Source organism: Arachis hypogaea, chromosome 13, assembly GCF_003086295.3.
Source record: "Arachis hypogaea cultivar Tifrunner chromosome 13, arahy.Tifrunner.gnm2.J5K5, whole genome shotgun sequence".
In the NCBI taxonomy this organism is placed as follows: domain Eukaryota; kingdom Viridiplantae; phylum Streptophyta; class Magnoliopsida; order Fabales; family Fabaceae; genus Arachis; species Arachis hypogaea.
In genome coordinates, this window is record NC_092048.1 from 131,960,337 (window position 1) to 131,986,172 (window position 25,836).

Genomic DNA, 25,836 nt, shown 5'->3' on the forward strand with positions numbered 1-25,836 from the left:
CTAAAGCACCAAGTGATAAATGGTTTTTCTATTTAATCAATTTTTAAAAAATTTTCCTTCTGCCACGTTGGTCCCAACGTAAGAAATACAGAGGTGATAAATCGTAGTGTGTGTTTCCCATTCGGGACAATGTCGCATCAATTATTTTGTTTTCTAGCTAGATTTGATTCTATTTCTAGCTCATAATATTATACGAACGATTTTAGATAGAATTCAGAAACAACTAAATAAATAATTTCTATACACAGTGAAAATTACATGACTTTTAACTTTTGAAGCATGACTAACTTTATGCCATTTAACATTTGTTAATCATGGCATTGACTCTTTCTAGACAAACTGACGTGTATAAATGCAGGTAAAGAGAAAAGAAGTGTGATGAAGGGAAACAAATGGATGCCAAATAAAACCAAAATACAAAATGTAGACTTAATAACTTACCACCAAGCCACATGCTAAGAATTTAGTTGACACTCATTTAAAAGAAGAAAAATTTGAAAGACATCAACATCACATGACTATCTCTGGTGTCACAAGGCTTGACTTGATCTCCTTGTGGGGCAAAATAAGGCAACCATTGGTGTAAATTTCATCGCATACATGGACATCTTCTCCAAGGACAGTCATGTTCTCCAAACGAGCCCATTGCCCGATAGTGCAATGCCAACCAACGATGCTGCTTGATATGCAAGCATGATTTCTTACACGAACTCCTCGCATTATTGTGCAGTTTGAGAGCCTGACACCTGACTCAATAATGCAGCCAGGGCCAATGGCAACATCAGGTCCAATGAGGCACCCCTCGCCGATTTTGGCAGTTTCATCCACAATGACATTCCCCACAATGTTGGGACCAGCGGCCAACTTAGAAGGAGTCTTTTTCCTCAATGAATCCAAATAGAGTCTCAGGCCGGTAATGTAGTCCTTTGGCATTCCAATGTCCATCCAGAATCCGGGCAGAACCATTGCATAGAGCTTTTTCTCTTCCGCTATCTTTGGAAACACCTGTTTCTCAATTGAAGTGGGCCTCAGTTCAATCCGATTTAAAACTGAGGGGTTCAATAGGTAGATTCCGGCATTGATTTTATTACCAACAAACAACTTTGGTTTCTCTACAAATTTCTCAACCTGCCCGGTGGTGTCCTCCATCACAACCACACCATATTTGGATGGTTCATCAACCTACAAAAATATATTAAAAAATGATATTGACTCTGGCATGTTTCCAATACTTCAAATTTTTAAATCCGGTTACCTTTGTCACCATTATGGAAGCCTCTCCTCCATGGGCTTTGTGGAATTTGATCATTTCTTTAAGTGGGTACTCACTGATAACATCACTGTTGAGAACAAAAAACGGATCTCCCGATTCATCTATCAACTTATCTCTGGCAAGAGCCAAGGGACCTGCTGTCCCCATTGGTTCAGCTTCTTGAGAACAAGTGATTTTGATGTCGAGCTTTGCTTCAAAATCCTTCAGGAAATTCAACATTACCTACAAGAAAAAGTATTGCCAAATTCAGAAAAGAAACAAAAAAAGGAAGCCTTGACCACATAGTGTGATAAGGAGGGTTTACAATCCTAACCTCCGGTTGGTAATTGATAGCTAGTACCACTTCACTGACTCCAACAGCCTTAAGGGCTTCAATCTGTAAAATAAATAAAATGAAAAAGGTAAATCACTATGATGGTCTATTAATCCCTCTTAAGACAATTATACAAGAAGGAGATGCATAAATACAAATTTGGCTCATGCACATGCACATATTTTAAAAACATGCTCGAGGTTGGTTATTGGATAAGATAAAAATTGTAGGTAGGGACCATTCATCCATCTAACAGGCTATAATATAGCTTTCGTGTATCCAAAATATAAAAATCAGAAATGTCTTATTTATACAAACTTCTGAAAAGATGACATATCCATGATATCTTGAAGAAACTACATTAGAGATAGCACACGTGCTACTCAACAAGCCCAATCACTAATTTACTCATACAGGCATAACTGAGGTATGAATTCCAGAAAGAGGAATCAGAAAACCTTACCTGATGCAGAATCATGGGTTTGTTAGCAAAATCAACAAGAGGCTTGGGAACACTGAGTGTCAATGGCCTCAACCTTGTTCCAAACCCACCAACCAGAATCAGCGCCTTCATTGTTATATGCCTTTTGCTATTCCTACAAATTCTAAATTTAGAATCAGATCAATAAAGGTCAACAGAGAACACAACCTCAAATGTGAGAGATTCTGCCCTGTCTTATAAATATACATCCAAGTAAAGAAAGAAGTTTCTTAAGACATTTGGCAAAAGTAAAAAAACAAAAAGAATTTGCACCTCAGCTAGCAGGTGTTCTTGGGAGTGTGACTCAAATACACATAAAGATAGTGACTGAGATATTAAAAAAAAAAAAAAAAAACTGAGAAAAACAGTATGTTAACTAAGCTTAAGACATAGGACCTGAAAATATTTAATACGCATCCAAAAGAACCAACAAAAAGATCAGGTTATGCGTCTTAATAAGAATCATATATGTATAAAGGGAAGTAAGAGTGATGCAGAAGGTTTATCTGGAGGTGGAAACAAAGACAAAATCCAGCTATTCATAGGCACTAACTTTCAGTGAGAATGACAAAAAATGGTTTAACTCAGGAGAGGCTTGATTCCTAAATGGCATTGTATCTAAAGCGTAACCATACTACAAGGTAAAATTCAGTATTGTGCTGTTAATTTATAGTACAAGGATGCTTCCTTATTTCAGTTCTAAAATATTTCCTACATAGCTTTCACAATGACAAAATGTCCACTGGAAAAGAGTTAAAGTAATTGCATTAACTACGCATTAGAGAACCAAATATGCTACAGATAGGGAGTTAAGTTCGACTACTATCGAAAGAAATCCATAGGAATAATCTAGTTCCAAATTACACATTTTGGTACACTGCTAACTTTGCCAACAAATTTTGAACAAGAAGAAATTAGTAAGAATATGGTTATTATATAAATCAAACACAAGATTGAGTCAGGCCAGTTCAGCTCAGGGCATGGGGTAAAAGGCTTCTTCTTTACATTGTTTTCGGACACAGATTTCTCAAAAGAGCAACTAAACACATCACATCAGGACTTTTTTACGTCAGAATTATTCTGTTACATCACAAATGCACCAGGCATAAAATCCAAGAACACGAAAAGACATCTACTAAACAGATAAAGCAATCCAATAACTAAAAGAAAACAGAAAATTTAAGAAACAGTAACATCAGCAGCACCAGATCTGACTAGTACAAAATGAATTTCATTTACCCTGTTAAATACAAAGTGAATAACAAATCCACATTACAAATACGAACACCACGTGAAAAATATGAAATATAGAGCAATCACGAATTCAAACATGAAAAGCATAATTCATAATCGGAACAAACATAAACAATGTTATTGTAAGAATAGCCTCATCTCAATCAATCAATGCAGGAAACTAATATCAACAAAAAAATACGAACAAGAAAAATCGATAACTCGACGTTAACCTGAATCAAGCGAAAAGTAAGAGAGAGAGAGAGAGAGAGAGAGAGAGGGAGAGTGGAATTGAATTGACCTGAAAGAAAAATAAAATGAGATCGGAGAGATCCGAAAGGCGAAAATGGAGGGAGTGAAGACGGTGAATCAGTGGGTTGTGGAAGTGGCTGAAACAACCAAACCCCTTAGACACACTGTGTTGCGATGGCGTTGGTGGATCCTGTCTTCTTCGTCAATCGTCATCTTCTGTTTTTAATTAACTATATCACCTTTTTTTTTTTTCTTTTTCTAGAATACTTAACAGTTAAACTGATTTATTCCTTTTTAGTCCTTCAAGGGAGGGTAAGCTAGTAAGGCCTTGTTTGGCGGAGCAGCGTCGGTGAGGTCTTAGCTTTTAGTTTTAGGCCTTTCTCCACTTTGGGTTACTAACTTGCTTATTTAAACATGAAATATGATTTTTTCCTTTTCTTTATTACATGGTTATTTTATCAGTAATGTTATATCAGCAACACAAAGAACATACATCAAAGCTTCGTGTATAAGGATTAAGGAGTAAAGTTTCTTTTTATCTTTCTTTAAATTGCAGTCAAAACCTCCAAGGGATTCATGTCATTTGAGCCTTTCCCTTTTGTAAAAAATCTGGTCATCATTTTACACATTTGAGTCATTTAATTTGGCAACAGCCCTAGTAGACTACTAGTTTTAAGATTGTGCGTCCGGCCAAGACATCTCATCTAAAATTTGAGATTTCAATCATGCAAACATATGTCCGCTATTATTACTATTAGTCCATAATTATTTGTGCCACTTAATGATTAATTACTATTTGGACAGAGGAGATAGGAACACGTTTCAAGCACATGTAGATGCTTCCATTTTTAGGCACGTGTGGTAAGCTGTCATTTATAAGACGCTTGGTTTTCCAGCGCACACCTTAATTAATTCCATACATTTTGTTATTTCAAAAATATTTGGTAACTAAAGAAAATCAGCTAAAAAAATTATAATTTGTCTTATTTAACATTAATTAATTTATTAATATTAAATAAGACAAATTCTAGCTATTTTTTTGGTCTCCTTAACATTACCCTTGCCATTTTTAGTGCCGCATGCTTTGTCTATGCTTTTCTTTTCTTTGGCCTACTATAGTTTATGCCTGCCTTTTCTTCCAACAAGAAAAAAACTCTTAGATCTTCGTAATGAAACAACATAAGTTGAATGACTTGACTTAAGTAACCAATTCATTACAAACTTTGCTGCCTTCTCTTCTGGTATGAATGGACTCCACAAATGCTTGATGTAATGCCGTGCCGATGTTATAAATTATAAAACGATCAGGATTTAAGGTCGAACATAGTACATTAAAATAACTTTATTTTATTAAAATTTTTATTAATTATATATTTAAGTTAAATTACATAAATTATCTTAAACTTCAAAGCACTCTCTCATTATTTGTTTATTCAGTTCCAATTATTTATTTATTATTTTTTATTATATTTTTTTATCTTAAATTTCAAAACACTCTATCATGAGTAATTTTTACACAACATCATATAAATATAAAAAATGAGATCCACACTTTTTCTTCTCATTTTTTAAGCAAATTAGGCACCAATACTTTAGGCATCATAGAATTCTCCTAAAAATAAAGGTAAAAGTCAATAAATGTTTCTAGAGACATCAATAATCAACTATATTATTTGTATACTAAAATGAGTTACTAATATAAAATATATTTTAAAATATAAAAATACATATTAAAAATGAGTTAAACAATACATATATTTATATATAAATACAGAGTATCAAATAACATTTTTGATGAATAATAATGCAAAACCTAGTTGAGTGTCCATTTTACAAACTAGAAGCAAAAGTGCAAAACAGAGCTACTGGGCTTCGTAAAGCATATCAAACTTCAAATGTTAAGGAAATAATCATTCAAATGGATAGAATGTAAGATGATACACGGAGCATTTCTTTAGTCCTTATAAGCAGCAGGGGTTAAGATTGAATAATGTATTAACAAATGGTTCTTTCTGTAACACAACCTCTTTCGATTTAATTAGTAAAAAGCTAAGAAACGAGCAACAAAACCCTGAAACAAGACATAAATGAAGTGAATAAAGGAAAGTGAACACAACTTTACTTACATACCACATTCAATTCTCCACATCCTTTGCAGTGGCAATACTAATGATATATTCAATCTCCTCTGCCACCTCCTTCATGGAAGGACGGTTCTGCCTCCGCTCCTCCAAGCATCCAAGCGCAAGAAACGCCAACGCCTTCATCGTGTCAATCTCCACGGCACCAGCCCCATTCTTCAAGACCGGATCAATCACCTCCAGCACCCTCTCTTCCTCTACCATCCTCTGCACATAAACAGCCAAGTTCACATCATCCGCATCCCTGTTAAAATCTATGGCCTTCTGCGCTGTGAGAAGCTCAAGCAGCACAACACCAAAACTATAAACATCACTCTTATCCGTCAATTGGTAGTTCCTATAGTATTCAGGATCAAGGTAGCCAAGAGTACCCTGAGCACAGGTTGAAATGTGGCTCATATCAGTTTGGGCCAACCTAGATAAACCGAAATCGGAGACCTTAGCATTAAGCTTGGAATCCAGGAGAATGTTGCTGGACTTGACGTCTCTGTGGTAAATAGGAGGAACAGCCATGAAATGAAGGTAAGCGAGGCCTTCAGCGGTGTCACGCGCGATTCCAAGGCGGTGCTTCCATGTCAAAAGGCTGTGTTCCTTTTTTAATTGACCCTGCAAGTGGTCGAGGAGTGTTCCGTTTTCTATGAACTCGTAGACCATGATTGGTTGCTGGAGCTCCACGCAGCAACCAAGGAGGCCCACGAGGCTCCGGTGGTTGACTTGGCAGAGTATGCGGACCTCGTTCAGGACTTGGTCCGTTCCTTTGGCGTTGCCGAGCTTGGCGATTTTCACGGCCACTACGGTGCCGTCTTGGAGGGTGCCTTTGTAGACCTCCCCGTAGCCGCCTGCTCCGAGGAGGCGGTCCGGTGAGAAGTCATTGGTGGCCTTCTTGATTTCCTTGCCGCTAAAGAGCTTTGCGGGCCTTCCACCACCGCTGGCGTTGAGAATGCCTTCGCGCTCTCTGGCTAGGCGCTCTTGCGCTTCCACAATACGCCGGTGGCGCTTGTAGAGCAGGACAAAGATTGCGGCCAGGATGAGCCCTGCTCCGATCCCGCATGTTAAACCTGCCGCAGATAATTAAGTTAATCTTCTATGGTTAAAATGTATATGTTTTGTTAGTTATTAGTGTGCATATCAGTACCTTAAACAGTGTGTATGTGTCAGTTATTGTATGAAAATCTCAATGCAAATAAATTGTGCAGTCTTCAACCATATTAAGCTTTCTCTACTTTTAATTATCAATACCTGCTATTAGTGCTGTTCTATCGGTTCCTCCACAGCCATTCGGATCCTCACAAGTAACCTCTGCACAAGTCAACATCAAACTCAACATATTAGTCAACGGTTCCATTTTTTTTTTACAAGAGAAATAATTCGAAAAAAGAAAAATGATAAGAAAAAAGTTCAACGATTCTGTACAAGTACAACTTACTTTTTGCGCAGACCCCATTAATGGGATCCCACACAAGATCATTGATGCAGAAGCACCTCTTAATCCCACTCCCAGAGCTAGGGTCTGGTCCACACGCCGACGTGGCAGAATCACAATCCTTCTGCGACGCGCAAACCGTTTCCCTAGGCGACAGCCACTGGATCTCCAAACCGGGTTGGGGCCAGCGGTTCACCGGAAGAACCGGGTTCAAGTTCACAAAACTCGAATAGGCACTGCAACCAACATCCCTAACCCGAATCTGGTAGGAGTTACTAGAGCCGCCGGCACGGAACGTGCAACAGAGCGGTCCGTTATTACATACGGAGGCGGATGCGGTGGCGTTGATGTAGGTATGGCAGAGGCTGGAGGAGGAGCAGTTAAGCGGCGACATAAGAAGCGTTTGGGTGCAGTTGAGGTAAACAATGGTATTGGAGCTTGTGATGTTGAAAGGGAGAGTGCTGTTGAGCTGGATCCCTTGGTGAACCTTATCGGTGGTGACGCACTTGTTCGGCACGAGCGGCGCAGGACGGATCACGAGGCGCTGGGACTGAGGGTTTATGGACTCGATCGGGTAGGAGTTGTTGAGCGTGTCGAAGACGAGTGTGTTGGAGGTACAGCGGATCTTGTAGGCGGGGTCGCCACAGGTCGGGGTGGTGCTTAGTGGGAATGGGACGGTGGCGTTGCCGCACCGGGGGCATGGGGTTGCTGGTGTCACGTGAGGAGCATGTGAGATGAAAAGAAGGGATGATAGAAGGAAGAGGAGGAGGTTGGTTGGGGTGGCCTCCATTGTGCGCGGGAGATCAATGAAGAACGAACAAACTGAAGGGGTTGCATTAACGGTATTGTTAGTATATATGGCGCCACTTATAGTTTTTGCTATTTTCATTTTTATTTATTTTATTTTGTCGTTGTTCAATACTGAGGGCTTTGACTTTGATGATCACTAAATATATTTATTTCACCGAAAAATGTTGTTGTTATCTATGGGAGGAGGGGAGAAACTTAAAGGAAAAAATCAATTAGTGTACAAATGACAAAAGCATTAATTTTATACGAGTAAAATAATAAATTGGTGCGTAATCTTGTTTTGATTCTTAAAGTTTAAAATGTCTCATTTGAATTTAAAAAAGTTTTATTTAGTTTCAATGTAGTTCCACCACGAGGTTAAAGTTAAATAATTAACGAAATATTCTACATGACAGCACTACAAGAACAAGATCGATAATGTAGAGAATGAGACACAAAATCAATCGTGAATGTATTAATACATTTATTTATCATTCTCTTTAGTTCTCTAGAAAATATTTTATTTAAATTGTAAGAAAAATGATAAATAAATGTATTAATACATCTACGGTTGATTATGTGCCTCTGGAACTTGTATTTATTCTCCGTATTATACTGCTGTTATGTAGTACAGCTCGTTAATTATTTAACTTTGACCACACCGTAAGACTACATTGAAGTTAAATAAAATTTTTTGATTCAAATAAGACACTTTAAACTTTAAAGACCAAAACAAAATTATTTGTAAAAATAAGAGACCAATTTAATACTTTACCCATTTTATATTTTCTTTGACATAAATACGAAGACCGAAAGATAGAAATATTAGAGCAGAAAAATTAAAATTACAAAACTAAAATAAAAGCAAGATAGATTTCTTTTCTTCTTTAATTATGTTCTCCATGAAAAAAACTTCATAAATGTAGCTTAGGTTCATACATTTGGGGATTTTCAGTTGTTAAAATAATTGATTAGGCATGCAACGTTATCTTATTATTATAAATTAGATGTATCCATCATGGATCGCAATATAGTAGTAATAATTAGAGTATTCGCTTATCACTACAGGTCATCTTAAGGGTAAACACTACATGTAGTCACAGTGTCACACTATTCATTTAGAAATTCTACTGGGTAATCAACGTCCAACTAGCTAATTACCAATCAATTTGTTATTAATTAGTAATCTTGATTGTTTTAAATTACCATTATTTAGTAATTATTTAAATTTTATTTTTTCAAAAATATAAAATTAATAAATATTAATTATAGTTGTTTAAAATTGATTAATTAAAAGTTGTTTACCTATATTTACTTTCGTTTATTCATCATAAGAAAAGAGAAATCGAGTATGTCATGGAGCTAATAATGAATAAATTTAAACTTGTATTTTCTTTTAGAAGTGCATAGGTAAGATATCATGAATTCGTGATCTCACGTACATTCACGTATACATGTGACACAATTCCCCTTTGATTGCATCCATCTATTAGTATCTATTTTTTTATTATTATTAGAAATGTCAGCGCTGGCAGATTAAGGAGGGAAAAAGAGTAATACAGGAAGATTCAATATTAATGTGTTCATATATATTTGAATGTTCTATACGAAATATTCCAGCCTAACACAGCTCATATTTCTGAAGTTTCTGATACCTTTTTTTTCCCTTGGGCGTTACTACTTACTACCTGTGTTCTTAATTAAAATGCAATGAATGGCAAAGAATATCTTCCCACCTAAACATGATTTTGTATATTTGTTGATATTCTTTATCTTACCGTTGACTTTGACTTTATAGATGGAAGTGAAGCAATAGGTCAATGCCACAAAGCGAGAATCAGACAAGAGAGAATAAGGTAAAGTTTCAACTTGTTCAGGAAAAGGGATAAAACAGGGGTTTTATTAACACATAACTAACAAAGGCATTATTACGTGTCAAACCAAAATGTAAAGCGAAAAAGTGGTAACATTCAAATAAAGCGGGTTGACTTGGAAATATATAGAGTAGGCAGTAGCGTACAAAAATGAAAACAATGTGCTGGTTTAGGGTTAATGCAAATAAGATCCATATACCAGCTATCTAGAAACGCCACGAACTAATGGATTCATGAAGATGAATAACCTTAATCCCAATTCTCAACTTGTCAATAAATATATTATGTTGACTTTTACGACAATGAGTCAGCTTCCATTAGCTTAGTTTTTGTTTCAAATGTTTGGTATTTAGCCATGAGACAAAAATAGAGTACTAGGATCAGATAAGATGAGATGTATGGCAACTGGCAAGACCCGCAAAATAATGCGGAAAACCACCTTTGCTATTTGACTTTGGCACCAACCATTAATTATTTGTTAACTTTCTAATCTTTATACATTTAGCTCGATCCATGTTGAAATCAGTGTTAACTACAATTAAGTGTGACTAACATCATTCTTGTAATTCATTTTCAAGTCATATTCGACTCAAAAAGGCCAAGAACAGAATAATCGTGAAAACCACGTCGCACATGAAAATGACGAGAAATCATAAGAATTATTGCCATGCTTCCACCGCCATTCTTATCAGAAACAAATAATTGAGAAAATCGCTGTTTATGCAGTTATTGTCATCAATATCAAGTATCAATCCCGTACATTTGATACGGATTCCAAGGATAACATGTACATCATATCATATATACTAATCCAATACTCCACAACTTGATGCCAGCATAGCATACATATATAATTACACTGGCAGAGTTTTATACAATAGAATAAAATATACACACTATGAAGAAGACTAATGTTACATCATAAGATGAAAGGGAACCCCACTATTTCCTTTTCAAAACAGAAATCACTATGGGATGTTGTTAAATGCTAAGAGCCAGTAGGTCATGGTGATTTCAGATATTCACACCATGAAAGAATACAAAGCGTATACATATGCATATGTATACCACTACTACTGTATGTACATATACATATACATATGACTTACCATAGCTTAATAACTAAATCAAGAAAAGATGGTGCCTAACTAACTACCAAAATTGGGGTCAATGAGCCTCAAAGGAAGAAGCCATGACTTCAATCAGGTGATCGACTCTGCCAGAACAAGTGTGTGCCACCACCCACATGCCACGTTCTTCGCTACACAACCTTCCATGGTTACTTCTGTAGGGATGTTACGGTCGATCACATCCCCGAGTCCTAGCTGCCACACACCCCAAATTACTACTTAGAACATTGTGGTAAGAGTGCAGCTAATTCATAAAGCATTACATACATCCTTGCCATTTTATAGACTCGCAGAGAAAAACTTCAGCAATATTTATTGACTGTATAGATATAGAGCATTGAAATATAAAGAAAACACATGAAAAATGGAGTGCAAAAAATAAGCACCTGACCATACTTGTTCCATCCCCAGCAGAAGACTTTTCCATTCTCTGTCAGTGAAAAAATTTATAAAAACAAAAAACAAAAACAAAAGGCAAACTAATGAGAATATGTTAATGTTAGGAACATGAATTTCCAGTATGTTTATAAACTACCAATATAATCAAAATACAAGAACGTGACTAGGTATGAGACTACGATTTAGGCCAAAACGGAAGGCATAGACATAACTTCTTTGAAAGTGAAGAAAACTGGAGAAATCAAACATTCAAACAGACATTCAAGTCAGTGTTTAGAGTTCAGTAACATGACTTCAGCAGAGTAAGGCTAGGTTCTCCCATGCAGGGATAAGAATGCTATCACAGCTCTGAAGGTTAAACTATACCTGTAATTGTTGCAGTGTGACGAGCCCCACAAGATATCCTCTTCACGCTCACATTTTCCAAGCTCGGAGCATCTAGCAGCCTTGGTATTGTCTGTCTCAAAAATTCCAAACATAAGGGAAACTGTATAACAGACCATAGAAGTTAGGAGCATGACATAACATTACAGAGCTTTAGGTGACAGAATTTGTAGTTTTTTTTTTTAATCCTTAAACAGCATTTGTAGTTGATTAGGGAATAAAGTTATCACATCATTATGTTCCATTTTTAAATTTTCATGGCAATTGCAGTGGAGAATGGATATCAAGGGTGCACCTCAGCTTGATCAGTACCGGTTCCCAGCTGCCCAAACTGGTTCCCGCCAAATGCATATACATCCCCATCGGCAGATATACAGACAGTATGCCACAGTCCTGCGGCAACTCCCTCTATTTGCATACCCAATAAAGAAGATACGCACGTTGGGCTCAATTCATCATCTGTACTTCCTTGCCCACACTTCTCCAAAACAAGATGACATTAGTTTAGTATAACAAGTATATGATTGCATCAACCAATAGTGATTACAAAGGTAAACATTGTAAAGGAATAGAACAGATTATCCCTTGTTAGAGTGAACTTCATCTTCAACATCGTTGTCCACCATATTCTACTTTACCTACATGTTGATCTTAAAGAAGGTTAACAGTTGATAATATGAAAACACTGGCGTACATGAATAGATTTTTGGCTTAGTTTGGTTAGAATCTTGTGGAAAGGAAGTGCATGGGAGTATTCAACACCTAAGAGCAGCTATCGAAGGGAAGGTGCAACTCCTGTGGCTGATAGTGATACATCACATATCAAGAAAACACGTATCCCAATCAATAAATTGTCTTTTTTGTTTATATATCTTTTCGAGGCCTCGAGGAGGTGAAAATCACATATGCTGCTCTTAGACGGATGAAAACACTGTCTAATATTAAACCAAGCAAGCTTACCATGGGTTAGAAGACATAAGAATTTATTTATGAACAACCTTAACAATTTTTTACTGAACGAAAAGGGAATGCACAGGTATTTAGATATAATTCACTTCCATTTAGGATACGCAACCAAAAGCTCCAATGATATCCATAGATCATTTTAAATTACCTGTCCATAAAGTCCCCAACCAAAAGCAAGCACCGCTCCAGCATCTGCATATTGAATAGACAAACATTGGAATATCAGTATATCTGAATTATGGAGGACCCAAAAAATGAGAAAATTTTTAACTTAAGAAAATAAGAAACTAAGAAAGTTGTATTGTAACTATCCAACTCTTAATCTGGTATTAAGAATGACATGCCATATATAGACGTTATAGATGTTTCCCAAATTCATGGACCAATCTAAGCATAATGTTTCTTCATCTCATCAAATAATACAATTCCTAGTCTGATTGTAGCATCTGTTAATTTTCCTTTTCTAAAAACACCTTCAAGCAACCAATCCTGATACCAGCTAGGCAAATTGCATCATATATGATGCATCTGGATATTCTCTCTTCTGGTTTCACGTGTGACAATGAATAGACAGACACAAGTACCTGTGATTACCACACTGTGTCGACCTCCGCAGGCAATTCCCTTAACATAACTTCCAGGAACTCTAAAGTTATGTCCCTCCGAACCCATGCTCCCACGAGCCAGCGATGACAATCTATCTTTACCATAAGGAGAGGAATCAATACAAGGAACAAGATGAGGAGAGGACACCATACGTATTCTGGAACCCAAACCAAGCTGCCCTTCACCTCCATAGCCCCAACCCCACACCTGTCCCATATCTGTAACTTCCAGAAAATTAGAATAAATGATGTGCAATATTTTGGCATAGGTTTATAGATTGTCCATAATGAAATCAATACCTGACAATGCTAGGGTATGGCGTCCACCAGCTGCAACACTTGCTATCCTCACCCCTGGGTTAAGTGTAACAAGACATGGCAATGCAGTCAGAACATCATCACCAGAAGATGATGTTTCAGCTGTTTGCTTTGCTGAAGATACTCTCCTTCGCTTTGTAGTTTCTTCTCCACTGGTACTGGAGGCAGTTCCACCAGTAGATTTTGAGCCTTGAGACCGAGGGCTCACTGTAGCAAAACCACTCTACATCAGTAAGACAGATAAAGGCTAAGTATCCTTCTTTGCTCATTGTAAAAGGCAACACTCTTTTCTTCTTTCTTTTGGTTGCAAACATTCTATCCTACATAGCTGCAGTCCCCTGCCGCCCCCACTATTAGGCCATTTCAAGAAAGATCAAACATACCTTGCTCCGTCACAAATGAACTCTGCCTTCCAGTTACATCTTTTTCAGGACTTACCCCAGTTGATGGTTCACCAAATACCTTCCCAGAGGGAATACACTCCTTCCATCCCCATGTGTAAACTTCTCCACGTTCTGCAAAGAAACATCAAAGGATGTGTTTGTAATGAGGGTTAAATTTACACATGAATCGATTCATGTGTAACTTTAGCCCCAGTTTTACTCCACTCCAACGACATAATACTACACATTCAATGTTCCTTTACTCATTCTATTTCAGTCCCAGCAAAACAAGGGAGATCAAAGTTACCTGTTACAGAAACACAATGTGCCCATCCAGCAGCAGCTTTTACAATAGACACTTCAGGCGGAAGAGGGAAAGGCTCTGGAGTTTCCTTTTGCAGAAAAACAAGAAAATGTTAGTTGACTAACAAAGAAGCAACAAAGACTGCAGGAGAACAGTGTCATGGTTATGCATTACCCCGTGCTTCCCAGATGTAACATAGCTTTGACCTAAGTCATCTGTTGAACCCCATGTTATGAGCTTTCCAGAATCTGATTAAGGAAAGAATTAAAAATAAATAAATAAATAAAATAAGAGCAATGATAAATCATTTAAGCAAATATACAAAAACTAAAAGTAAATTACGAATACAATCATCTCACAAATAAAAACAAACAAATAGAGTTTAGTTGATTATGACAGCAACATAAAGAAGTAAGAACAACAATGTATTCCATCGGAGAGTAAATGGAGAAGAAATTGATAAATATATTTTCTCTTTAAAAGAAAAACAAATACGAAGAGGGTAAAACTCTGTCCCTCAAGTTTCAACAATCTAACAAAATAACAAGGAAAGGAAAAAGACTAGCTTATGGTGTAGCTGGAGCAAATAACAAGATTGAAAGTTCAAACAGAAATTTGTAAATAGACAAATCAATAAACTGTGTTTGCTGGTAACAGAGAGAAAAATTCTTTGATTTTAAAAAACACAACTTGGGTTGCTAGCAAATTAAAAGAAAAAGGCAATTCACTGATAACATCATCAGCATCAGCTTAGTCAAGCTTAGTCCACTGAACCAAGTTCAGTAAGTTGAGTTTCTTCTACTTTCGTCGAAATGGAAAATGAAAAACGCAACATTCAAGACTTTTTAAGAACATAAATAAAGTAGCAGACCCAAAAAATAAATAAATAAAGGAAATTCAATGGATTATCGGTTCCTTCCACAACTTGAACTTTAAAACAAAAATCCACTACCCCCCCGCGAAAGAAAAGAAAAGTGATTAAGCTTAATTCTCGAATTCCAACCAACAACGAAAACTCAAAATAATACTAATAAAAAGAGGTTTCGAAACAACAAAATAAAGAATTTTCTTTTTTTTTTTTTAATAAAAAAGGTGAATCACCGGAAATGGCCATAGCGAATCCACAACCACCACCGCAAACATCCCTCCAGGAGTGACCGGGTGCTGGAACCCTGGCAAGAACCGGCGTCAAAAGCGGCGTCCTCTGCGGCAGAGCTCCCGGCAGGTAACCCCACATGTACACCAACCTATCCTTCGCCACCATTTCCAATGCCGCTTCGCTCCCCTCGCCATTCATGGCGAATCACACACCCAATGCAACAAAGTTCCAAACTTTTTACCCCTCAGATTACGGTGCTATTCTTATTCTTTTGGTTATGGGTGTTTCCGTTTGGTAAGCTCTCCAAAAAAATGCGATTTTTGGAGTGGCGGAAAGTGCCCTAATCTTTTTGCTTTCGCTCAGCTTGGTGCATAAAAGGGGGCGTATCATTTTCCGCGAGAATGCGGGTGCCACGTTGGATGCTCACGTGGTGCCAAGTACACATGGCATATTTCTAGCCACTACTTGATTCGGCAGTTTCTAGCCACGAGTACGGCGGAACTTTCTGGAAGCTCTGCTTTATTTTCTTTTTCCTCTGTTCATTCTCTCCCTTCAAACAGCAGCTACGGTGTCTGCTTCTGTTTTGGCCACGTGTTGGGCCCTCATGGTGTCTCCAATCATTATGAGTTTCCACGTGTCGACTCCAGAAAAGCAACACGTCATGAACGTGTGTGTCTCTACGGCAATGTGAAAATGGTTTGGGACTGATTTACGCGATGTGATATGTTGATGTGTGAAATGATGTTTGGAATTTTAAGTTTTCAACTAACGGAAAGGGGGTGAATTCGGCCGTGTGTAATTTTTGTTTAATTTATTTTTTATGATAAATTTTAATATTTAATAATTATTTATTTTTATATTTTAAAAATTAAATTTTAATTTTTAATTTTTGATAAGTTTGACAAATATTTGAAGGGTTTTGTTATTGGTGTTATAATAGGGTGACAAAGATGGTTGAAATGTGGACAATTAGATTTGCTAATCAAAATTGATTAACCAAAATATAGTGTTCCGTATGGGAGGAGTTAGTTGGTGATAACTAAATAAAAAACAATTTGTGCTAATTTGATTGGTGTAATGGTGTGCATGTATGCGAAATTCATTTTGAAAAGTGAGCCATTACTTTATTACGTATCCAAATTTTATTCAACCGGCCACTAGTTCATCTTTTCTTTCTTTTCGATCTTATTGGTAACATGGATTTTTGTCAACCTTCGTGTCTATATTATCTACAAGGACAAGTAATTTTTATTTATTTAGGCAAGTAATTATAGTTAGTATATACATCTATTATATCTATTATCTATTATATATTATTAAAATCGAATTCTTTCGCAGCATGTTTTTAATATATTTTTTAATTTATTTTATTTAATTCATTTAAATGTATTAATTAATTAATTAATTAATTAATTAATTTAATTAAAATAAATATCATATTATTTAATATTTTATTTGATTACATTAACTATAATTACTCAATTACATTAATTATTTAATTTAACTGAAATAAATTAATTAATTTTATTTTAATTTACATTAAATTTTTTGTTTTATATATTTTAATTAACAATTTTTAAGAATGACATAATTAATTATTTATTTTATTTAATTAAGATAAATATCAAATTATTTAATATTTTATTTAATCTTATTAATTATTATTGTTTAATATATTGTTTGACTATATTAACTATAACCAATAAATTACATTAATGATTTCATTTGACATGAATATGAATTAATTTTGTTTTAATTTGCATTATTTTTTTGTCTTATATATTTTAATTAGTAATTCTTAAAAATGTTATCATTTTTAAATGACATATTTATAAGATATTTTTTATATATTTAACTTACTTCGTTGAACTAAGCAATTATATATAATTGATTTATTATATTAATTATTTAATTTATTATCACGTTAATATTTGAATGTTATTTATCAAAAAGTTTTTTTTTCATTTTCTTCTGATCTTAATGTTAGAATTTTTATTCTAATTGTAGTCCAATTTGTTAATATAGAAATTAGTTTGGATGGTGTTGTAATTATTCATTAATTATATTAGCAGTTGGTCTGTTCTTTGATGGAAAGAATACGACTATTCATCATAAACTTTATAAAATTTGGGTTCCCAATTATGATCATGGAACAAAAAAAAAAACACACATTGATTCTATCTGACTGTATAATTCAAGAATTGAAAATTTTAAATTAAATTAAACAATTTATTGATAATGGTTGGAGGTACGTAAATTACGAATTTTATAAAATATCTAACACTTAAATGTTTTAATTTGATTTTAAATTTCATAATTTTATTCATTGATAATATATTTTATTTTAATATCAAATCTAATATTTCTATTAATATTTTTTTATATTTATTGTCTAATAATAGTTATATACCCACCATCAATTATATGGTGGTGAATATTTTTTTAATTTATTAAAAAAACACAATTCTATTCTTTTCTATTTTATTTTATCTTTGTTTGTATTTCATAATTTACTCATTGTTATATGTGCCATAAAAAAATCATTTTTTTACTAATTACTCATCCAGCATTTGATAAATTTTTTTTTTCTGCTATGATACATTATCTCTAATCTTTGAATTTTTATTAACTATAAAATATTATTACTTGTTAGTGCATTTTTAATTTAAAAAATTGAGTGACAAAATATACTAGGAAAACACATTTGAGTGATAAATTGAGTCTTCATTAATTTCAACTCTTCTTAACAAATTGACCCAACATCAGGAAAACACCAGAATGTTCTATTTTCAAGAAAGTAAATAATATTTTTTTAATAAGTGAGTCTGATTGTCTTATATATATATTCAAAACTTTTACGTTAGACATATAATCAGACAAGATAAATTAAGAATTAGGTATATAAAGTTTCAAAAACACATTTTATAAGCTAAACGTATGATTTATAGATCATGAAAAACTGTAACTTTGAATACACGAGAGGTTTAAACGATAACTTTGATGTTTAATTGTTTGGTATTTACCAAACAAACATAAAGAGAGCTACGTAAGAGGAAATACCAATATATATTAGCTCTTGATACGATAGTTTTCTCAGCTTAATCGAAATATTCCATTCGGATATCCAAAAAAGTTTCATAGAAAAATCGAATAATATTCTCACTTTACAAAGAGAATTTACAAGGGAAAAAGGCATATGATTGTGGCGTAAAAAAAAATTATATTATGTCTCATGTGAGATGTGTTTTATTTTATTAGTTCAATAAGTAATATAATAAAAAAAATTAAGTAGTTATCTTTTAAAGTAACTAATTTGATCGAATTTGATTTTAATAAAAAAACAAAATAAAAATTCAGAATTGAAAATAATAAAAGAATTCTCTTATAATGGGTAAACAATATGATTTTAATAAAACTTATAATTTTTATTTACTTTAATATTCGGAAGACTATAATCTAAAATTATTAAATTTTATGTATGTAACCTTCGTAAGTATATATTTATTATATTTGATATTATTTAATTATATATTCTAATAATGATTAAAAATATAAAATAAAATAAACAATAATTAAAAAATAATGTTAAATAATATAATTTTATTAGACTATTTGAGTTAATTTTCTATTATCTTTTTAATATTTTTATAAAATTACATGTTGGTGTACTTTGCATTGGATACACATCTTAGATATACATATACATTTGTTACGGATTCGGCCCACGGATCCCACACCTGGAACAGTTTCTGAATTCAGTTATTCGGGTTCGACCCGCTTCGCCCTTCTAGAAGGTCCGAGACCGGCTCACTAGAGCTTCTAACCAACAATCAAATTCAAATACCTCCCTTATCTTCATCACCTATATAAAGGGGAGCTCCAGGCCCCTTTAGGTATGTCATTCACTCTACACACCTTATACCTCTCAGATCCATTCTGACTTGAGCGTAGGAGTGTCTTTGCAGGTACCACCCCCAATTGCTCCAGTCAAATAATCCGGCATCCGCTTCGACCCGCAAGTTCTCGATCCATCTCTCAACCCGTACCGGAAACATCCAGTACAACATTATATATATTTTTCTTTTTATATGATATTGTTATATCGTTTTTATTACCATCTTTTTTTTTTCCGTTGATATTAAAGTACGTCCGTTGAAAAGTATAATGGGCTATTATTGCGTTCAAATAGTACTAGAAATGAAAAATATAGGTAAACACCCCCTGACACATAAAGCCAATTTTCTCTTGCTCTCTAATAATTCCATTTTTAGTTTCCCTTCTTGTAAGGAAATTTTGGTACATTAAGCCGTTTTGAGCATATGCTCTAATTAACTTTTGACTTTTCCTTTTACCCTCTGCCTTTTTCATATTTAACCATGCTCCACCAACTCTACGAACTACTTTATATGAACAAACATAACACTTGTGAGTGGTTTTCATCATTTTTCACTTTCACAATCCGTCTGTGAGAGTTCCAAGCACAAAATCCTTTACTTTTTTGTGAGGTCCTCCAACTCTCATTGCTTCAAAAGATCTCGTGACACTTACGTTGATATTACTTTTCCAACCCCTTCTCTAAACTCCATTAAATAAAGGTCAACAAATAGTTTGGTAGTTTGAGAATGGAATAATTGTTAATTAGTTGATAAAGATGTCATACACATATGAATACTCCTTAAATAAACATGTTTGTCTGACAATAAAAAATAGGATAAAACAATCTTAAGGTATTTTATTTTATATTCCTTAATTATTATAGATATTAAATTAAATAAAATCATTTTAAATTATTATTTTTCTAGCATTATGGCTTCTTAAAGTGTTTTGGACTATTCGTATTTTGTATCGATATATATTTTATAAATTTCTAAATTTTGATGGCATACTTGTGTTATTTCAATTCTAATATTCTATGATCTTATTTAAACTATACATTATAAATGTTATATAATAATTTTTAAAAGTAAAGTATTATTTTTGTCTCCAACGTTTGGGGTAAGTCCTATAATTGTCCCTAACGTTTCATTCATCCTATTTACGTCCCCAACGTTCTAAAACTGATTCAATATGATTCTCCCATTAACTCCACTGACGGAACACTAACGGAGCTGCCTACGTGGACAGGACACGTTGGTAACCCCAAACGTGTGTATTGACACGAGTTTCCCTTCGTGCGTAATGTTTTCTTTAACCATACGAAACGCTTGCAATCAGAGGAGAGGAACAAAAAACGTAACACTTCACATTCAACCCACAGTCCCTGAACCCTATCGATTTTTGATCGCATGTTCTTCGCCCTCGATTACTAAGGAAGAAGACGGATTGAAGCGGGTTGGTGTGGTCTATATTCCCTACACAGAACAGCATTGCCCCGTGTTGGTGGTACCAAGAACTTTGAAACGGCACAGAATGAAAAGGTATGTTGAATCAATGTTTTATTTTCATTTGAAGGGAATAGTTCATGCAAGTAAAGATGAGTATGCATAGGATTTCTGTGGTCGTTATGTTGTTGCTGTTGGGGTTTGGGGTTATTGATGTAAGTTTAATGTTTTGATTTACACTTTCTGCCCTTCACATTGATTACTGTGGTTTTATGATTTTTGAAACTTGTAATAGGAAAAGTAGCGGAAGACATGAGTAACTTTAGTGTAAAAATTTATCACCAAGGGAGGTTTCGGCTTACAGGAGGTGCTGTTAGGTATTTGGGTAGGGAGACGTCCATTGTAGACTACTGTGATGAGGATGAATGGAGTTTGATTGAGGTGTATGAAATAGTGAGTAGATAGGGATATTTGAAAAAGAATATCGCTGCGATGTGGTATAAAGCTGTGAATGCTGGGTTAGAGAAAGGATTGACCATGCTTTAAAATGACAAAGATGCAATGGATATGGCAAGAATTGAGGTGAAGGATGATATGGTTGAGGTTTATGTTGTTCACAAGACAAGTGAAGTGGGAGAAGATGTGCAGGCTGGGCAAATTACTGCTCCTGCTGAAAGAAGTGATAAGGCTGGGCCTGGCCCAATTGTTGTGTATGAAGGCCTAGTTGTTGGGCTTGGGTCAAAGGCAGCTACTGATGGGCCCACTGAAGTGGATGAGGTTGGATCCATTAGTGAGGGATCATGTGAGGATGGTAGGGGTTGTGCTGCTGTTGAAGAAGAGGAGGAGTTTAGTGAGACCTCTGATGATGATGACTATGAACCTAGGGGGAGTGAAAGTTCATGGAGTTCTGATTCAATTGCTAAGAATGCATCATATCACAGTCTTGATAGTCTTGACTTTGGTGACAGTGATGATGACAGGGAGGGTGCTGAAGGGTTAGTTGATGTGAACATCACGGAAGAGGGGGAAAAAGAGTCTATACCTAGTCAGTCACAGGGTCAATCTTCACAACTAGCTGCACCAAATGTTGGAAACGAAAAAATTGTAGGGAGATTTGGTGATAAGGATGCAGGTTACAATAGTGAGAATTTTCTAGATATTCCATTGAGTGATGATGAAGATTACATGGGAAAGAGGTACCCGATTCACAGGCCCTTGAAGAACATGAGTGAATACAAGTGGGAGGTGGGAACCTTGTATGTGTCAAGAGAGGAGTTCAAAGAATGTGCCACTGCATATGCTGTCAGTAGTGGAAGGAGTCTTAGATTCTCTAAGGTGGATCTGAAGAGGGTTAAAGTGGAGTGTGTGGAGGGCTGTGAGTGGTACGCATACTGTGGAAAGATGAAGCATGAGCGAAGCTGGCAGTTGAAGAGCTGTAACAACAAGCACAACTGCTCCAGGGAGTTGAAGATTGGAATCATGCATGCAAAGTGGCTGAGTAAAGTTTTTCTGAACAAAATTGCTGAGAACCCGAAGATTAAGTTAACCACACTAATGAGGAAAGCATACACAAAGTGGAATGTGGAGTTGACCAAATCTAAGGCTTCCAGGGTCAGACAGTTTGCTCTGGATGAGGTGCAGGGGACATACATAGAGCAGTATAGAAGGTTGTATGACTACTGCCATGAGTTGTTTAAGACTAACCCTGGGTCATCAGTGCATTTGAAAGTCCAGAGGCCTCCTAAGTTTGCTTCTGAAAGACCAGTGCCAGGGGTAAATTTAAGACCCAGATTCGAGAGGATCTATGTGATGTTAGATGCCTGTAGGAGGAGTTTCATGGCTTGCAGGCCAATGATTGGGTTGGACGGCTGTTTTCTGAAAACACCATATGGAGGCTGGCTCCTAACTGCAATAGGTTGGGACCCAAACGATCAAATCCTGCCGATAGCATACGCAGTTATTGAAGCTGAAACGAAGGACTCATGGACATGGTTTCTCCAGCATCTATGTGATGAACTGGGAGTTGACAAGATCAGGACCTGCACCTTCATGTCTGACCAACAGAAGGTACATGTCTTTTTCTCTACCCCTTAATGTACAAGTATTGTAGTTAGCATTGAATAATCTATACTCGTCCTTTGTGTATTCATAACAGGGTTTAGTGCCAACTTTTGAGGAGTTTCTGCCTGGGATTGACCATAGATTTTGTGTTAGACATCTGTATGCAAATTTCAAAAAGAGATATCTAGGGATCCAGTTGAAGATATTGAGTGAGATACAAAAGGTGGATCAAGGAGCATACAACTATCTAATGGAGATACCGACAAAATACTGGTGTCGTCATAGGTTTGTGTGTAGACCTAGGTGTGACAGTTTAGTTAACAATATGTGTGAAGTGTTTAATTCTGTTCTGGTTGAGGCTAGGGAGAAGCCAATAGTGACTATGATAGAGGATATCCGGGTTTATATAACGAAACGCTGTGCTGACAATAGGGATAGGATAATGCCTTACAACAGAGATGTGTTACCACGTATTAGAATTAAAGTAGAAAAACAAGCTGAACTAAGTGGGAATTGGGTGAGTGTGTATGCTGGACGTGATAGATATGAGGTGGTTAGCATTCAGGGGGGAAGAAAAAATTTGTGGTGGATCTTAGGAATCACGAGTGCTCGTGTAGGAAGTTTCAACTGTTTGGGATTTCTTGTGCACATGCGATGACTTGTATAAGAAAAATGTGCTTCAACGTCGATACCTATGTGGCTGACTACTATAAGAAGGCTGCATACATCTTCTGCTACCAACATGTTGTGTTCCCTGTTAATGGACCCAACCTCTGGGACAGAACTCAATTCGATGATGTGTTGCCTCCCACTTATAGAAAACCTATTGGAAGGCCAAAGAAGAAGAGGACACGAGCTGCTGATGAGCAATCAAATAGGTTTGGACTGTCTCGTGAAGGATAGCAACAAAAGTGTTCCTATTGTTTATGCTCTGGTCATAACAAAAGGAGTTGTCCAAAGAAGTGCAAAGTCACCCCAACTCCTGCTGTAAGACTATCTCATTCATAATTTGTTGTTGTGCTTACTTGTGTCTTCATCATTTTGGTCATTCAATTATTTGCTGCTCTGTTTTGTGCGCAGGTTAACATTGCTGCTAATTCTACTTCAAAGGGGAGGTCACGGAGAGGGGTTAGAAAAGTGTCAGACTCTTTGTTAAGACAGCTTCTAGTAAGACTACTGAGAGTGAAAATAGGAAGCAAAAGGGAAACAATAACAAACCATCCTCACACCCAAAGAGAAAGTCAGCTGCCAGCTCCCAGCAATCACAAGCTTTTTCGAAAAGGGCTAAAGTGGATCATTCACAAACTGCTTCTGCACCAGCCCCCAACAACTCCAAGGGTTCTGCCAAGCCCAGTGAAGAAGGTCACCCAGTCCCAGCTTAGGTTCAGGGCCAAGATTCCACCAACAGCATGGAAGAATGTGGAGTGATTTACTGACACTTGTGAATTTCTATGACTTGTGATGCTTTTTGTATTTTGCATTTTGTATCATGTTACAAACTATGGTTGTTGGTTTCACTTTTTGTATCTGGAGGTGCTGCTACTTCAAAAACAATGTTTAGCATCTAGGTTGATTTATATTTTCAGTTGTTTGACATCTACATAACATCTATGTTGGTTAAGTTCTGAATTATTGCCTAAATAGGCCTAATGTTAAGGTTAATCCTTTATGTTATTGCTGGGTCACTGTCTCATTTAATCATATCAGCAGATAGTTACTTCAATAATGTTACATGACAATGTAAATTGAACACATAAAATTGGGCAACAATGAAGTTTTATTCAAAATCATGCAATCAACAACTTACATTTGATCCAACTCAATCCCTACAGCCACACCCCAAAATACATACAACATATTGCCAAGACATTACACTAGCGACTATGTTCTGCAGTCTTATTGCAGAAAAAACCTCCTATTTCTTGTCAATGACAATTTTTCACACAATAAAATCATAGCATATGTCCATCCAACCAGAGCAACTGCTACTGCCATTGTCAACATCCTCTCAACTGTTTTCACTTTACCCTTCAAGCCTGTGATTTTTCTTTTCAATCGAGCAACTTCTGGCTCCTTTTCCGCCTACACAAAGTACCCACACTCTTCTCCAATCTAGACCAAACCAAAACAAAATTTTAATCAGATAATCAAACAACATTCACCCCCATCAATTACATTTTCTACTTACCCCATAGTTAACACAGCCCTAAAACCTCCGTCCAAGATTCTCTGCCGTTGATGAAGTCGCAAGCACTGGCCTCTCCCCACAATAACAAGTTGTTCTCCGTCGCCTTCCTTGACTGCTGTTTCGACCCGAAGCACTGCTACTACGCACCGCCTGGGAGCCCTGCGAAGCCATGGAGTCACCCACGACTGCAACAGAGACGGCGATGGTGAGAAGAAGAAGCTCAAGAGGGGCATTCTCAAATTAGGGTTCACCCTTTTAAATTAGTATTTCCTTTTTTTTTAATTTCTCAGTAACGGTCACAAAGAAAAATGTTTGCCACAGTAGACAAAGTTAGCCACGTAGGCAGCTCCGTTAGTATTCCGTCAATGGAATTAACGGGAAGATCACATTGAATCAGCTTTGAAACGTTGGGGACGTAAATAGGACGAATGAAACGTTAGGAACAATTATAGGACTTACCCCAAACGTTGGGGACAAAAATAATACTTTATTCTAATTTTTAATGTTCAAACAACATTATTCCCATTTCTTGTGACTTGAGGTACAACCAAGAAAGCTATTTAAGGCTTGGTTGTGTAACGATTTCAGGTCATCATCAAAGGTTTTAATCACCAACCACAACCAGAAGTTAACATCAAAATGGAATACACTTCAATGGAAAAATTGTAAAAAATGCCATTGGTGTATTAATTCTCAATAATGCTAAATATATACCAAAATTAATCATTAAAATTAATTATTAATGTAGAATAAATATTAAAATATAAAATATACATTAAAAATAAATTTAACTACACATATATTTATACATAATAATTAATTTTAATGATTAATTTTAGGTGCAAAAATAGCATTTTTAAAAACTTTATCAATGTTTTTACTTTCTAATAATGTCTGCT

General features: G+C 35.7%; 3 protein-coding genes across 6 annotated transcripts; all 3 read right to left on the reverse strand.

Moving 5' to 3' along the window:
- Window positions 1-200: 200 nt before the first annotated feature.
- Window positions 201-4,015, reverse strand: LOC112733628 (mannose-1-phosphate guanylyltransferase 1). 3 transcript variants are annotated; one of them, XM_025782661.3, is made up of 5 exons: window positions 3,602-4,015; window positions 2,050-2,191; window positions 1,587-1,649; window positions 1,256-1,495; window positions 201-1,182 (listed from the first exon to the last, which is right to left on the reverse strand). In XM_025782661.3, the coding sequence occupies exons 2-5, from the start codon at window positions 2,158-2,160 to the stop codon at window positions 511-513; spliced, it is 1,086 nt and encodes a 361-aa protein (XP_025638446.1). In that variant the 5' UTR covers window positions 2,161-2,191; window positions 3,602-4,015; the 3' UTR covers window positions 201-510. The 3 variants fall into 3 exon arrangements, with proteins under 3 accessions (XP_025638446.1, XP_072068716.1, XP_072068717.1); XM_072212615.1 differs by having other exon boundaries at window positions 2,050-2,182; window positions 3,602-3,938; XM_072212616.1 differs by having other exon boundaries at window positions 2,050-2,176; window positions 3,602-3,853.
- A 1,421-nt stretch (window positions 4,016-5,436) lies between these two features.
- On the reverse strand, window positions 5,437-7,964 carry LOC112733629 (wall-associated receptor kinase-like 20). Its single transcript, XM_025782662.3, has 3 exons — window positions 7,120-7,964; window positions 6,933-6,992; window positions 5,437-6,751 (listed from the first exon to the last, which is right to left on the reverse strand). The coding sequence occupies exons 1-3, from the start codon at window positions 7,904-7,906 to the stop codon at window positions 5,688-5,690; spliced, it is 1,911 nt and encodes a 636-aa protein (XP_025638447.1). The 5' UTR covers window positions 7,907-7,964; the 3' UTR covers window positions 5,437-5,687.
- A 2,587-nt stretch (window positions 7,965-10,551) lies between these two features.
- LOC112733630 (ultraviolet-B receptor UVR8) lies at window positions 10,552-16,102 on the reverse strand. Of its 2 annotated transcripts, none has more exons than XM_025782664.3 (11): window positions 15,370-16,102; window positions 14,443-14,516; window positions 14,272-14,356; window positions 13,965-14,096; window positions 13,564-13,788; window positions 13,243-13,482; window positions 12,807-12,850; window positions 11,988-12,170; window positions 11,675-11,765; window positions 11,296-11,339; window positions 10,552-11,104 (listed from the first exon to the last, which is right to left on the reverse strand). In XM_025782664.3, the coding sequence occupies exons 1-11, from the start codon at window positions 15,563-15,565 to the stop codon at window positions 10,982-10,984; spliced, it is 1,437 nt and encodes a 478-aa protein (XP_025638449.1). In that variant the 5' UTR covers window positions 15,566-16,102; the 3' UTR covers window positions 10,552-10,981. The 2 variants fall into 2 exon arrangements, with proteins under 2 accessions (XP_025638449.1, XP_025638448.1); XM_025782663.3 differs by having other exon boundaries at window positions 11,675-11,795.
- Between the last annotated feature and the right edge of the window lie 9,734 nt (window positions 16,103-25,836).